General features: G+C 41.2%; 1 protein-coding gene across 1 annotated transcript in view; it reads left to right on the top strand.

The window, feature by feature from the left end:
- The window catches only part of LOC146776065 (polycystin-1-like protein 2), an 865077-nt gene that overhangs the window by 405105 nt on the left and 443596 nt on the right, over positions 1–16376 (top strand). Inside the window, exon 17 of the mRNA XM_085637447.1 lies at positions 2655–2780. Coding sequence (XP_085493573.1) covers positions 2655–2780 — 126 coding nt within the window. The remainder of the gene's footprint in view (positions 1–2654; positions 2781–16376) is intronic.

Genomic DNA, 16376 nt, shown 5'->3' on the forward strand with positions numbered 1-16376 from the left:
GGAAGACAGGAAAAGAAATTACACTCCCCACCCTAAAAATAGAGGGCAGTGTAATGCCCTTTGTCTGACAGCCCCTACTCTGGTGGGCAGTTGTTAGCTACGTCTATGGTGAACTTAAAATCCACCCATCTTTAAATAAGGCGAATATACTGATGATTTGGCAGACAAGGTACTCCATCATGTTTGAAAAGAGAAGTCTTTCTGACAAATCCTAAATCAGCCGCTTAGTCTTTTTGATAGAAGTTGAAATTCTTCAGCGAGGCAAGATTGAAGGCTATATCCAACAAACTTGTCTTGAAGCCAGATAGCCGCTGGTCGAGGAATCGCTGAAGACAATGTTTTTGCTAGGAAAATCTCAGAGAAGAAAAATCCAAATATCATGGCTGCTGAAGTTCTCTTGTCAGGCAGATACTTTTTTGTGCCTTTGCCTGGTCAAGATTTCTACCCTCGGACTTGGTCTCTTTTTTTAAGCTCAAAATCTTGCAGCAAGGCCAACCTGAAGCTGTATCTGATTAAGTAATATAAAATAAGACATATTTGCCATGAGGCCCTGCTGTAGCTATGAGGTCTTGGAAGTTCAAAATGTTTCTAAATCCACATTTTTCTGACTTTCTAGAGCAGTTTATCTTAGACACTTCTAGGGCCCCCAGGAGCCAGCACTTAGGTGCCAGAATACAATATAGCAAAGGCCAATGCCATGGTCTTGTCCAAGTCGATTTGTAACCGGTCAACTGAACACTTGAGCAAAAATGTCTTTCAGCTTTTGATGTCACTGTGCTCCAGAATGGAGTTCAGCCAACTTACCCTTGGAGTCTACTTCTTAGTCCTGGTTACAGCTGGGAGCAGGTCCAGCCCTTTATTTCTCCACACAGGTTACAGACAGCAGGTCCACTACTCTTCTGTTCTTCCACGTACCCAGGAAGTATTGTGAGGAGCTGGGGATGAGGTGATACATTTGTTCAATTCACTAGCCAGTATGTGGGGCTGACTCCTGGACACTTCCTGACCAAGGGACAAGATTGTTCCAGGGGCAATCCTTCCTGCTTTTGCAGCACATCCTGTTAGCCTCCCTGCAAACTATCTCACAGTGCACCATCCTCAGTAAAATCCAACATGGCAGAATCTTTCTGCCCCTGATCAGAAGCATGTGGCAGATGTAGGGGTCTGCCTTTGGTATTGAGCAGTCCCCTCCCACTCAACGACTCCAAACTGGCCCTGAGTTCAGGTCCCTCCTCCATTGAAACTAGGCACAGTGAACTAATAAAACTCCATTCAATTACCGGTAGGTGCAGCACAAGCAGCAGTCTTTTCCCCACAGAAATGTGCGTTTGCTTCAAGCACTAGTAGACAACATTAAATTCAAGAAAATAGTCCGCAAAAAATCCTAAACCATTATAAAATAATCAAGAAACATTTAATAAGAAAAAACACACAAAAGTGGTAGACATTTGAATAAGTGAACACTATGGCTATAGAAACAACATTGTTATAAACGTAAATTTTAGTGCAAAATAAGACACTGGATGCCACTCTTGCATGAAAGACAGACAAAAATGTGGAAAATGTACAATCAACATGTTCAGCATCAAACTGGCCAGGGCTACAGGGGCAGGATCTGTTACCTTTCAGACTGGTACACTCAATCATCATGGTACTTCATGGTTCTGACCTAGGGGACCCGCATCACTGCTCCAAGGTGAGGCTGGCCTCTCTGCCTCTGCCACTTCCTCCTGCAACAATCAAGGGTCCCATTTTCTTGAAGATTCTGCAAAAGTCACTTTGACCTCCCATCACAGCTACTATGTTTCTAGGGAAGATTGGCATGGATGAAGCAGTAGGAGATTGAGTTGAAAGTCCATGGCATGGTGACTGCTCAGTTATGGGGAAGATTTTCTGTAACAATGTGGGATCCTGAAAAGGTAAAGACTGCATAGAGGCTATCCTCAGCTGGGTGCATAGGGTTGGATGAAGGATAAGGTTCACACTCTATGGTTTACCAGTCTTAAGGTGGTGGTTGGTATGGATTCTTAATATTGATTGGTAATCCTCTGTCGTGCCTGTGAATGGTTGGTTTCGGACAAGGCTTTGATAGCTTGGCCAGATAGGCATGTGTTTGTTTGGGGGGCTATCTCTAGACATAGGCAGCTTTTGGTTATATTCATCACACTAAATATGATACACAAAAAAAACCAGTCAATAGGTCATGTGCATCGAAGGTTGGATCTCAATGTTCCTACTGAAAAAGATATGTAGGGATGACCTTACTCGTTGGCAGCTAGGGCACGGCTGAATGCAAGTCATTGATACAGTTTGTGTGTTGATCTTATTTTCCATGACTTGTTTGTCCCATCCACCTCATTATGAAACCAATGATTCTAAGCACTTTCCTACTATTACCAGTTGTTTATACAAGATGTTCAGAAGAACCTTCCACGAAACTCAATACGCTGGGTGATTCACATAAAAAAGTCCTTGAAGCCTCCAATGTCTTCGTAACCTATTACTTTCACCAGTGAACCAGGCGCTGATCTTTGGGCCCAATGGCTTGTACACATCTGTAACTACCAACAAGACACTAAAAATGGTTGATATCTGCCATACAATACCTAAGTCACAAACATGATATCTGTATTCTTTATCCCTGTCGTCCCAAGCTGCGAGAGGCCATGCTGGCAAGTTTGTCTGATGTGACTGTGACCTCCATGCAGACGGCTCTTGTGATGTCCGAGGCACTGAAGGAAATTACATACAAGAGTGAGGAACTGTCCACCTCGGCACAGGTAAGGAAGGAGCAAAGGAACCTGCACCTTGGTGTGTTGTGTGTAGTCTAACTTGACTTTGAAACACAATGGACCCCCAAACAAAATATCCAAGGCGTTCTTCACGTTTCTGCAAACCCTTTGTTTAAAATTAAATAGTCCCATGTGAAAATCTTGATGATAGATCTAGTGATGTGCAAAATAAAGGTATTTTTCATTAACATTTTTGTTGCTCATATGGCAATGGGAAGAACCGTCATCTCCTCTCCACCCAGCACTCCATTCCTGTTGAATGCTTATTGGTTCTTAGGGGTCTTTTTTCAACTTTATTATTTCAATATTATTCCACCAAACATTTACTAGGCACCTCATAGACCAACAGGCCCTGAAAAAAGACCTTCATTCCTCCGACATATTCCCGCCACGTTCTTGACCCATTAGAAACTCTGTGCCAATAATCATTTTATTTGTCTTTAAATTGAATAGAATTGAATTCTCTAAAACAGTTCTTCTCGATCACTGAGGTAGCTGGACAGACAGGAAATCAAATGTATGTGACTCAGAGTGTTGCCCCTCTAAATGCTGTCACAATCTCTGATTTTTTATCATGATCTTGGAGTGTGCCACTAGTGAGTTGCGGAACTCTGGTACTTGCGAGTATACAGTAAGGGAAAATAAGGCCTACACCGGTTTTCTTCAAGGGGCAATGTCAGTGCATGTTAATCATATTGAGAAATCTATATCCTGAGCCATTCCTTAAGATGTTTTTCAGAAATGTTTCTCCATCGTTACATGGCCCTGCCTTCTATGTAGGTAAGTTTGCTTGCTTTTGAATTCCAGAGACTGGGTAAGACTTGCTCGTCTCCAGCTCAATATTTAGATTATTTTTATGCTGCCCATTTTCAACAACAGTGGATCCCTCAAATGTTTCAGTGAGATGTAAAACCCATACTTGTTAGTCAATCATTTAGAAGTAATTAAGGATTTCCAAATGAAATTTAGTTGAATTTGTGAGGATTATATTTGTGCTGAAAGCAGAATAATGCTTCCTGAGAGAGGGGCACTCACTTTCTGAGTTAGAATTCTCAAGAGTGTAATTTGGGATCGTGTAATTGGGTTCGTGCAGTCATTCATGAAGTTTCGGAGGAACTGACGCAAATAAAAGAGAGCGAAATGCAATAGAGCAGTTTTACTTTTTTTTGTCATTAGCTTTGACGCTACTAAGTTCTAAAACTCGGTGTTTTTCTTTTGAAAGAAGCCTGTGGTCTGCTTTCGTGCACAATAAAACAAATTCCAAAAAGGCTAAATGAAGCTGTTACTGACCTGATTATTTCTCTTTTAACTGGCAATATGTTCACTCCCAGATTTGGAGTCAAATAAGTTTATTATATTAATGTTTTACATTTAAAATCTATTCCCTGTTCATATGAATAGAACTTTACAACCCTCTTCATGCCCCCTGTTGGTATAATAAAGCATAAAAATAGTGATGGATGTAATGCTTGAATTAAAGTCAGCTACTGGTAATTACTCAGGACTGCATCCCAATTCATCATTCTTTTGCACACCAGGCCACCTCATTTTGGACCAAGCCATATGCAAATCAGTCTTGACCCTGCTCCAACGGGAACAGAACAGGCCAGTCCTACTTGATTCGGAACACAAGCAACCTGGGACTGGTTTTGCCCTAGTTATGGCTCATCAACCAGGTGCTGCTTGATTTCAGTGACAAAATATGCATGAGACCCTCATAAGGTGACACACTAAAGCATACAAAAAGTGGTGGATGGGATGCTTGAATTAATTTCAGCCAGAGGTTATTATTTGGGCCGCATCCCAATCCAACAGTGTTTTGAACACCTTGCCACCTCAGTTTGGACCCAGCCATATGCAAATCAGTCTTGACCTTGCTCCAGTTAAAACAGTCCAGACGAAACTGACAGGCCAGGTCCTTCCTGAACCAGAACACAAGTAAACTAGAACCGGGTTTGCCCCAGTTAGCTGGTGGATAAGCTCTAACTAGGGCAAAATCGGTCCTGGGTTGCTTGTGTTCCGGTCCAGGAAGGATCTGGCCTGGCTGCAGGCTGGACTTGGACTGTTCCCTTTGGAGCAGGGTCAAGGCTGATGTGCACATGGCTGCCTCAAAACTGAGGTGACATGGTGTACAAAATAGTGATGAATTGGGATGTGGCCTGTGAAATTACCTGTGGCTCTGATGAATTCAAGCATTCCATCCACCACTTTTTTTTGTATACTTTAGTGAGTCGCCCCAAGTGAGACAGGCATGCTCGGACATGGGTCCCGTGCACACTGTGTCGCTGGAACCAAGCTAAACCTGGCTGATGAGCCCTAACTGTGTTCCAGTTCAGGTAAAACTGGCTTGGCAGTTCGGGCTGAATTGTTTCCATTGGAGCAGTGTTGAGGCTGATTTGCATATAGCTGAGTCCAAACAGACGTAGCGTGGTGTGCAAAATAACAATGGATTGAGATGTGGCCCAAATAACTACCAAAGCCTGCGGTTTATTCAAGCATGCCATCCATCACTTTTTTGCATATTTCAACCTATTGATATGAAGCAGTCTGTCCCCATGGACATGGGGACAGTGAAGATGAGGACCTGGGATATGGTCAGGAATATTTGACTGGAAGAAATGCAGATTATCACTATGTAATTTTATTATTACCCCCTGCCCTTCTTCCTCAAAATAGTCCTTATTTAAAACCAAATAAAAACACACTGACCTGGTGCTCTGTCCGTTTTTTTTACTGCGTATAACACAAAGATTTCAATAACACACAACAGTGAGAAAATTAAAACACACAGACTTCGTAATCAGGCCACATACCCTGATCTTGTTGTATTGAGTAAAGGTGTGGGTGGTAGCCTAAATGACAGCATTTTAAATATCACAGTCAGTGACATTCATCCATGAATGCCGTTTCCCCTATGGTGAAAAACTTTGCATGGCCATTGGAGATGCTGCCATTCCGGGTCTCATAAGCCAGAGAAATCACAAAAACACACCAAATTAGGGAAGCTAATGTGACAGCCCAAATCAAATAGTCCAAGTTGTCACATTGTTGCAGGGATTCTGCACAAATACAGAACAATGTGTGGGATTATGGGACCTTAGTGCATAGGGACTGGGTCATCCTACCACCTTAGTACCCATGAGCCCAGGACCGACTAGCTATAGTGTGTCACTTGCTCTCCTACTCACTCACAGAGAAACAAATGATTAGACACCCCAGAACACAACACTCCTGTGTCTCTAAGGAATCGCGGTTACAAGACACACCCTTTCACTTGCACTCTTGTACTTGTCCACAATAAGATCTGACAGAGACACGAAAAAGTTTTAAATATTTATTAAACTAACATGCTCTAGTATGCAGTATACGTGCCACAGCAAGCAGAAAAATACATAATACAAATATGGTCAGCAGAGCAGTTAGTCCGTAAATCATGAAAGGGGATGTCATTATGAAAAGACGATATAGCCTAACCTCCCTCCCCTTGCTTAGAAGCTGTAATATTATATATTTGAAGATCTTTGGGTTGTGTCTGCCGACCCCAGACATTCGACTATAGGTGGTAGATCTACATCATTGGTGCTGTCTCCCTGGAAAGGTCCCTATCAAAGTGTGTGCCCCCAATGCATGTATCGCAATAATACCAAAGTATGACTTTCCAAACAACAGCTGCATTGGTATGTTTTGTCTAGGTGCTAGGGTCTGACCAGAACAGAATAACAAGGGGCATTTTTTATCAATCTTACTCACAATGTTCAGACTAAATCCAGGAAGCTGCAGAGTGTGAACACAGCAGTCGGTTCTCATGTGAAAATCAAAAACAAAGCACTTGCAAAATTAAAGCCATGTAGTAATGTGCACAAAGCAGTGTACTGTCTGCAGTGTGCTCCTGCTAACTTGGAGAAGATGACAATGTTCCAATGGGCTATGTGTCAACATTTGCTTCGTCCCAAAAGAGCTGAAGCAAATGTGACAAACAGAAAGATAAGTCACCCAGAAAGAAACAGTATATTCTGACAGGCCTGAAACACAAGCATCATTCAAGAATAGGCCAGGGAAAAAAGACTGTACGGTAATATCATTTGGATTACGAAAGGCCAAAGGCACCTTACAAAAAACTTAATTGCCACCAACAAAGGAACCATGAAATTCAAGTACATCTTATCCAGGGGCTTGAAGAGGACACCAAAGGGCAACATGGCCACAAAATAGTTCTATTTACAGTAGAGTGGACCTTGAGACTTGTAGGTTAGTGGAAAAACTCCAAATCAACCTGTATATCAGAGGACCAATGTGGGATATATCATTCTAAGGGACTGAAACCACTGAACCATCAACATAGTGAATGAAAGGAACAAACAGAAAACCTCCATAGCCATCCTTAATAAATTGTATGGTTAGGAAAAGAGCCAGAAATAGAGATCTCTCAATGTACACCAACACAAGAAAAAAGCTCAATGGTTAAAGGAAGCCTTCATAGAGGAAACTCACCTAAACTGTGGAAAAGAAAAAATCCTCCCTGAAACAACACTGACTCTAGCACTATATTGTCTCAATTTCCAAGCATCCATTCCAAGCAAAAATGGCCTCATCTGCAATGGAAGAAGAGGCCAAGAGGGCAGGATGCAGAGAGCAACACAGCCTGTGAGTTAGGGGAGCACAACACCAACTGAGCGTGCAGTGGGACTGGCCACGGTCTTAGGTAGTTAGGCGCTATTAGTATAATTGACACCCACTTCCTCTCAATCTTTGAGCAACCCCAGGGAATGAAGGTAATGCAGCAAAGGGGAAACAGGAGTTTGTGCGACCAATCAAAATGGAGCACAGCCATCTTCCAACCTTCAGTAGATGGCCCCACAATTCAAAAGCTGAAGAGATACTCACCCTTAAAGCAAACAGATCCATCATACTAAGGCACAATTCCTAAAAGACGTACGGAAATAGCTTTTGTTCCAAATGGAAGTCCCTCTATGGCAAAAAATTACTCTTTTGATCATTCTTCCAATTGGAGACATACAAATTCTGCTCCATCCAACTAACAACCTAGTTTCAAAGAGGGCCAGGACCAAACATCGACCCCTGAATCACCTGGATATCTTGTTAAAATTAATAGTTCAGAAAGGACCAGGTCAGATGGGACAGGGCATGATGGACGAGGAGCTTGAGGTTCATGATGGCCATTGCACCACACATGCTGTGACAGACACAGCAAAATTGATTGGCAGTCATTCCTAGGATGATGCTAATGACATCTTAATGAGATAAAGTAAGTCTGGTGGCTCAGTGGACCAATGCATCTACTTCAGGGGCCTGTGTTCGATATCATGGTCACAAGTTCAAATCCTGGCGGGTCCACTCAGCCTTTCATCCATCTGAGGTCGATAAAATGAGTACCATTGAGTTGGGAAACAATAAACATATGTTATTCAGCGCCAAGAGACATTTCTGGGTGAACGTGTGCTATACAAATACACATGTTATGTTATATGAATTTAGAGTTACACTAAATGATCGGACAGCAGGAATAGTCAGTGCGCATCTGTCAGAACAAATTCTTTGGAGAATGTCTTGGCTAAGGATACCAACTCAGACCTCCTGCAATTTAAGTGCCATACAAACATCTGTAAAACCTGGCACATCAGTCTGGAATCTGACACAACCTTATAAAAGAGGGATATTAGATTAGGCAATCATCAAGATATGGACATAGATGAACCTCACACTTGACTGTAGCATGATAACTACCAGTTCTAGGACTGCATAATCACTCAGGGATATACAAGAGACTAAACATTTGAAAATGTAATGCTCTCAACCAAAGAATGAGCAACTAGTAAAACTAGATTTACAAATGAGCCTTCTCCAGCTTTATTGATGACTGATCAAAGGGATTATCTGTTGTAGTAATATAATCTTGCAAGGTGCAGATACAGTGTATAGATACAAGGTAAAGAAGAGGCTGAGCATTTTTCTTTACTCAGCCAATGGCATCTCACCTAGGATGAAGAAGTTAATTTCAGTACCTTGCTGTATTCTACAGGAGATATTGGCATCACACCCTCCTTGAATTACTGGGCTTGTACCTTGTCAAACTTACTTCTTTAGATGGCAACAGGTGCTTGGAATCCATCTACAGATCTTGAAGAAAAAGAGCAAAATTACATGTTGTTCTGCCCACTACCTTTACCAGTTTCAGTACTGAGGCAACAGTGCTGTTTGAGTCACAAATGTCTGAGAACTAAAGCCAATTACCAGTTTAAATTCCGAAATGTGTCAGTCATATTGTAGTAATGCTTTGTGAGGGATATATTGCCAAATGCTATTTTTGACATGTTATACCTTCTGCTCCTTTACTACTTCCCATCATCACTTGGAACACCCATACTTCACATTGTAATGGTCTTTACTCCTCCCCTATTACTTTGACATGCACCATTACTTTGACTGTTTCTATATTTACCATAACCCTTACCCCAACACTGTAATTTACGTTGCAAGTAACCCAATACCCAGTAGGACACTGTCCTTGTTCCTAATAGTAGCAATAACACAAGTCCTGAGAGAGCCTTCACCTTAATACTAGTGTTACCCTTAATCTTGTATTTATTTTGTAATGACCTATATTTTGTAATTACCAAGAATGTACTACTTTTTATTTATTCTCAACTAAGATACATTTAAAAAAAGACCAGCTTGCCAAACCACTACTGCACATTCCTGAAATAATTCTATTTTTACATTTTTTCCGATTTTGCTATAAGTTATTACTTTAATTATTGTACTTTGAAAATATTTATATCATATTAAATAGGCTGTGTGTTGTAACTGATATTTTTGCTTCAGTTATGTTTTATTTCCAATTCCTATTAAAATAAGAAGTCCTACATTGGTTTTATCATTCCTTTCTCCATTTCATTTAAATTATTTTAAATTATTCGATTTTAAATATTATAAAATAGACTATTTTGATTAATGGGGAAACTTTCATTGTGCCCACTGTGTCATACTATTAGTTGAACTAACGTTCTTCGCTACCTGTTATTATTATTTTTTTTAAATCTTCAAAAGTCACGTAGTAAGTCTCAACTATCATTTTGCTTCGTGGCTGCGCCAAAAATATTTTGCGACCATGATGCAAAATACTAGTAACTCTGGACCCAATTGAGAAACCCATGAGTCCCCGGCAACAAAACAAGCATTTGAAATTCAATCGGTCTCGCCTTTTCGACCTTATAAGTGTCTAGCTATTCAACACATATATGGCATCTTACAAACAATGTACTTATTTTTAAAATATGCATTGAACTGCTCAGAAGGACAAATTTCAATTGTTTTTGAGTGAAACCCAATTTCGAAAGTTTGCTTTGCATTATGAGGGCTACAACTAGCACAAAAGCAGGTAACAAAATTCAAAGTGATTGCAAACAGGGGGCTTCTAAAGTATGTTTTGCCCAAGGCTCCAAAAATCCCTAAGACAACACTGTCCACAAACTTGCTATTGATTTATTTTGTTGCATTCTGACTGCCAGAGCGGTTAGAATTTGTGAACAGCATGTCATCTAGGTGGTAAAGGATACATCTCATTTGTATCAAACAAAGCTGGGAATATTAAATGTAATGATAAACCACGTAAAGGCCTGCTTTCAACCGGGAGACATTTCCTAAGTTACACCTTCCCCTCTTATACAAAAATCCAACAAGACTTTGGAAAGGCAGCTAGGCACCGGGAGCCGCTTCTTTCTTGTGGAGCATTGAACAATTTGCAACAGAGGGAATCTGCAGCTCATTGACTCAACGGGAAGATAGAATAGGCACCAAAAAACAAACTACTTTCAAGTGACTACTTTCACACTACTGGAGGTTATTGGTACAAAGGGTACAAAGGGTTTACGGGGTTTATGGGCTACCATGTATATAATAACCACATCCTTAATCGAGCATGTAGCTAGTGAAGCAAAACATATGGCTTACAACACAATCCTGTAAACAGAGACACACTAGAATAAACAGAATTCAACTTGTATAACAATTAGCCGGTAGTACATACGTGAACAAACATATAGCAGAGAGCATGCTGTTAGGAAAAAAAACCCATCAATTTCCGAATTGCAATACGGTAATCAATTGCCCTTATCCCTCTATCAACCTAAAAAGATAAAAACGTGTGCCTAGATTATATTTAGTGTTTTTCTTTTGAAAGAAGCCTGTGGTCTGCTTTCGTGCACAATAAAACAAATTCCAAAAAGGCTAAATGAAGCTGTTACTGACCTGATTATTTCTCTTTTAACTGGCAATATGTTCACTCCCAGATTTGGAGTCAAATAAGTTTATTATATTAATGTTTTACATTTAAAATCTATTCCCTGTTCATATGAATAGAACTTTACAACCCTCTTCATGCCCCCTGTTGGTATAATAAAGCATAAAAATAGTGATGGATGTAATGCTTGAATTAAAGTCAGCTACTGGTAATTACTCAGGACTGCATCCCAATTCATCATTCTTTTGCACACCAGGCCACCTCATTTTGGACCAAGCCATATGCAAATCAGTCTTGACCCTGCTCCAACGGGAACAGAACAGGCCAGTCCTACTTGATTCGGAACACAAGCAACCTGGGACTGGTTTTGCCCTAGTTATGGCTCATCAACCAGGTGCTGCTTGATTTCAGTGACAAAATATGCATGAGACCCTCATAAGGTGACACACTAAAGCATACAAAAAGTGGTGGATGGAATGCTTGAATTAATTTCAGCCAGAGGTTATTATTTGGGCCGCATCCCAATCCAACAGTGTTTTGAACACCTTGCCACCTCAGTTTGGACCCAGCCATATGCAAATCAGTCTTGACCTTGCTCCAGTTAAAACAGTCCAGACGAAACTGACAGGCCAGGTCCTTCCTGAACCAGAACACAAGTAAACTAGAACCGGGTTTGCCCCAGTTAGCTGGTGGATAAGCTCTAACTAGGGCAAAATCGGTCCTGGGTTGCTTGTGTTCCGGTCCAGGAAGGATCTGGCCTGGCTGCAGGCTGGACTTGGACTGTTCCCTTTGGAGCAGGGTCAAGGCTGATGTGCACATGGCTGCCTCAAAACTGAGGTGACATGGTGTACAAAATAGTGATGAATTGGGATGTGGCCTGTGAAATTACCTGTGGCTCTGATGAATTCAAGCATTCCATCCACCACTTTTTTTTGTATACTTTAGTGAGTCGCCCCAAGTGAGACAGGCATGCTCGGACATGGGTCCCGTGCACACTGTGTCGCTGGAACCAAGCTAAACCTGGCTGATGAGCCCAAACTGTGTTCCAGTTCAGGTAAAACTGGCTTGGCAGTTCGGGCTGAATTGTTTCCATTGGAGCAGTGTTGAGGCTGATTTGCATATAGCTGAGTCCAAACAGAGGTAGCGTGGTGTGCAAAATAACAATGGATTGAGATGTGGCCCAAATAACTACCAAAGCCTGCGGTTTATTCAAGCATGCCATCCATCACTTTTTTGCATATTTCAACCTATTGATATGAAGCAGTCTGTCCCCATGGACATGGGGACAGTGAAGATGAGGACCTGGGATATGGTCAGGAATATTTGACTGGAAGAAATGCAGATTATCACTATGTAATTTTATTATTACCCCCTGCCCTTCTTCCTCAAAATAGTCCTTATTTAAAACCAAATAAAAACACACTGACCTGGTGCTCTGTCCGTTTTTTTTACTGCGTATAACACAAAGATTTCAATAACACACAACAGTGAGAAAATTAAAACACACAGACTTTGTAATCAGGCCACATACCCTGATCTTGTTGTATTGAGTAAAGGTGTGGGTGGTAGCCTAAATGACAGCATTTTAAATATCACAGTCAGTGACATTCATCCATGAATGCCGTTTCCCCTATGGTGAAAAACTTTGCATGGCCATTGGAGATGCTGCCATTCCGGGTCTCATAAGCCAGAAAAATCACAAAAACACACCAAATTAGGGAAGCTAATGTGACAGCCCAAATCAAATAGTCCAAGTTGTCACATTGTTGCAGGGATTCTGCACAAATACAGAACAATGTGTGGGATTATGGGACCTTAGTGCATAGGGACTGGGTCATCCTACCACCTTAGTACCCATGAGCCCAGGACCGACTAGCTATAGTGTGTCACTTGCTCTCCTACTCACTCACAGAGAAACAAATGATTAGACACCCCAGAACACAACACTCCTGTGTCTCTAAGGAATCGCGGTTACAAGACACACCCTTTCACTTGCACTCTTGTACTTGTCCACAATAAGATCTGACAGAGACACGAAAAAGTTTTAAATATTTATTAAACTAACATGCTCTAGTATGCAGTATACGTGCCACAGCAAGCAGAAAAATACATAATACAAATATGGTCAGCAGAGCAGTTAGTCCGTAAATCATGAAAGGGGATGTCATTATGAAAAGACGATATAGCCTAACCTCCCTCCCCTTGCTTAGAAGCTGTAATATTATATATTTGAAGATCTTTGGGTTGTGTCTGCAGACCCCATACCTTCGACTATAGGTGGTAGATCTACATCATTGGTGCTGTCTCCCTGGAAAGGTCCCTATCAAAGTGTGTGCCCCCAATGCATGTATCGCAATAATACCAAAGTATGACTTTCCAAACAACAGCTGCATTGGTATGTTTTGTCTAGGTGCTAGGGTCTGACCAGAACAGAATAACAAGGGGCATTTTTTATCAATCTTACTCACAATGTTCAGACTAAATCCAGGAAGCTGCAGAGTGTGAACACAGCAGTCGGTTCTCATGTGAAAATCAAAAACAAAGCACTTGCAAAATTAAAGCCATGTAGTAATGTGCACAAAGCAGTGTACTGTCTGCAGTGTGCTCCTGCTAACTTGGAGAAGATGACAATGTTCCAATGGGCTATGTGTCAACATTTGCTTCGTCCCAAAAGAGCTGAAGCAAATGTGACAAACAGAAAGATAAGTCACCCAGAAAGAAACAGTATATTCTGACAGGCCTGAAACACAAGCATCATTCAAGAATAGGCCAGGGAAAAAAGACTGTACGGTAATATCATTTGGATTACGAAAGGCCAAAGGCACCTTACAAAAAACTTAATTGCCACCAACAAAGGAACCATGAAATTCAAGTACATCTTATCCAGGGGCTTGAAGAGGACACCAAAGGGCAACATGGCCACAAAATAGTTCTATTTACAGTAGAGTGGACCTTGAGACTTGTAGGTTAGTGGAAAAACTCCAAATCAACCTGTATATCAGAGGACCAATGTGGGATATATCATTCTAAGGGACTGAAACCACTGAACCATCAACATAGTGAATGAAAGGAACAAACAGAAAACCTCCATAGCCATCCTTAATAAATTGTATGGTTAGGAAAAGAGCCAGAAATAGAGATCTCTCAATGTACACCAACACAAGAAAAAAGCTCAATGGTTAAAGGAAGCCTTCATAGAGGAAACTCACCTAAACTGTGGAAAAGAAAAAATCCTCCCTGAAACAACACTGACTCTAGCACTATATTGTCTCAATTTCCAAGCATCCATTCCAAGCAAAAATGGCCTCATCTGCAATGGAAGAAGAGGCCAAGAGGGCAGGATGCAGAGAGCAACACAGCCTGTGAGTTAGGGGAGCACAACACCAACTGAGCGTGCAGTGGGACTGGCCACGGTCTTAGGTAGTTAGGCGCTATTAGTATAATTGACACCCACTTCCTCTCAATCTTTGAGCAACCCCAGGGAATGAAGGTAATGCAGCAAAGGGGAAACAGGAGTTTGTGCGACCAATCAAAATGGAGCACAGCCATCTTCCAACCTTCAGTAGATGGCCCCACAATTCAAAAGCTGAAGAGATACTCACCCTTAAAGCAAACAGATCCATCATACTAAGGCACAATTCCTAAAAGACGTACGGAAATAGCTTTTGTTCCAAATGGAAGTCCCTCTATGGCAAAAAATTACTCTTTTGATCATTCTTCCAATTGGAGACATACAAATTCTGCTCCATCCAACTAACAACCTAGTTTCAAAGAGGGCCAGGACCAAACATCGACCCCTGAATCACCTGGATATCTTGTTAAAATTAATAGTTCAGAAAGGACCAGGTCAGATGGGACAGGGCATGATGGACGAGGAGCTTGAGGTTCATGATGGCCATTGCACCACACATGCTGTGACAGACACAGCAAAATTGATTGGCAGTCATTCCTAGGATGATGCTAATGACATCTTAATGAGATAAAGTAAGTCTGGTGGCTCAGTGGACCAATGCATCTACTTCAGGGGCCTGTGTTCGATATCATGGTCACAAGTTCAAATCCTGGCGGGTCCACTCAGCCTTTCATCCATCTGAGGTCGATAAAATGAGTACCATTGAGTTGGGAAACAATAAACATATGTTATTCAGCGCCAAGAGACATTTCTGGGTGAACGTGTGCTATACAAATACACATGTTATGTTATATGAATTTAGAGTTACACTAAATGATCGGACAGCAGGAATAGTCAGTGCGCATCTGTCAGAACAAATTCTTTGGAGAATGTCTTGGCTAAGGATACCAACTCAGACCTCCTGCAATTTAAGTGCCATACAAACATCTGTAAAACCTGGCACATCAGTCTGGAATCTGACACAACCTTATAAAAGAGGGATATTAGATTAGGCAATCATCAAGATATGGACATAGATGAACCTCACACTTGACTGTAGCATGATAACTACCAGTTCTAGGACTGCATAATCACTCAGGGATATACAAGAGACTAAACATTTGAAAATGTAATGCTCTCAACCAAAGAATGAGCAACTAGTAAAACTAGATTTACAAATGAGCCTTCTCCAGCTTTATTGATGACTGATCAAATGGATTATCTGTTGTAGTAATATAATCTTGCAAGGTGCAGATACAGTGTATAGATACAAGGTAAAGAAGAGGCTGAGCATTTTTCTTTACTCAGCCAATGGCATCTCACCTAGGATGAAGAAGTTAATTTCAGTACCTTGCTGTATTCTACAGGAGATATTGGCATCACACCCTCCTTGAATTACTGGGCTTGTACCTTGTCAAACTTACTTCTTTAGATGGCAACAGGTGCTTGGAATCCATCTACAGATCTTGAAGAAAAAGAGCAAAATTACATGTTGTTCTGCCCACTACCTTTACCAGTTTCAGTACTGAGGCAACAGTGCTGTTTGAGTCACAAATGTCTGAGAACTAAAGCCAATTACCAGTTTAAATTCCGAAATGTGTCAGTCATATTGTAGTAATGCTTTGTGAGGGATATATTGCCAAATGCTATTTTTGACATGTTATACCTTCTGCTCCTTTACTACTTCCCATCATCACTTGGAACACCCATACTTCACATTGTAATGGTCTTTACTCCTCCCCTATTACTTTGACATGCACCATTACTTTGACTGTTTCTATATTTACCATAACCCTTACCCCAACACTGTAATTTACGTTGCAAGTAACCCAATACCCAGTAGGACACTGTCCTTGTTCCTAATAGTAGCAATAACACAAGTCCTGAGAGAGCCTTCACCTTAATACTAGTGTTACCCTTAATCTTGTATTTA

This window comes from Triturus cristatus, chromosome 12 (assembly GCF_964204655.1).
Source record: "Triturus cristatus chromosome 12, aTriCri1.1, whole genome shotgun sequence".
Lineage (NCBI taxonomy): Eukaryota > Metazoa > Chordata > Amphibia > Caudata > Salamandridae > Triturus > Triturus cristatus.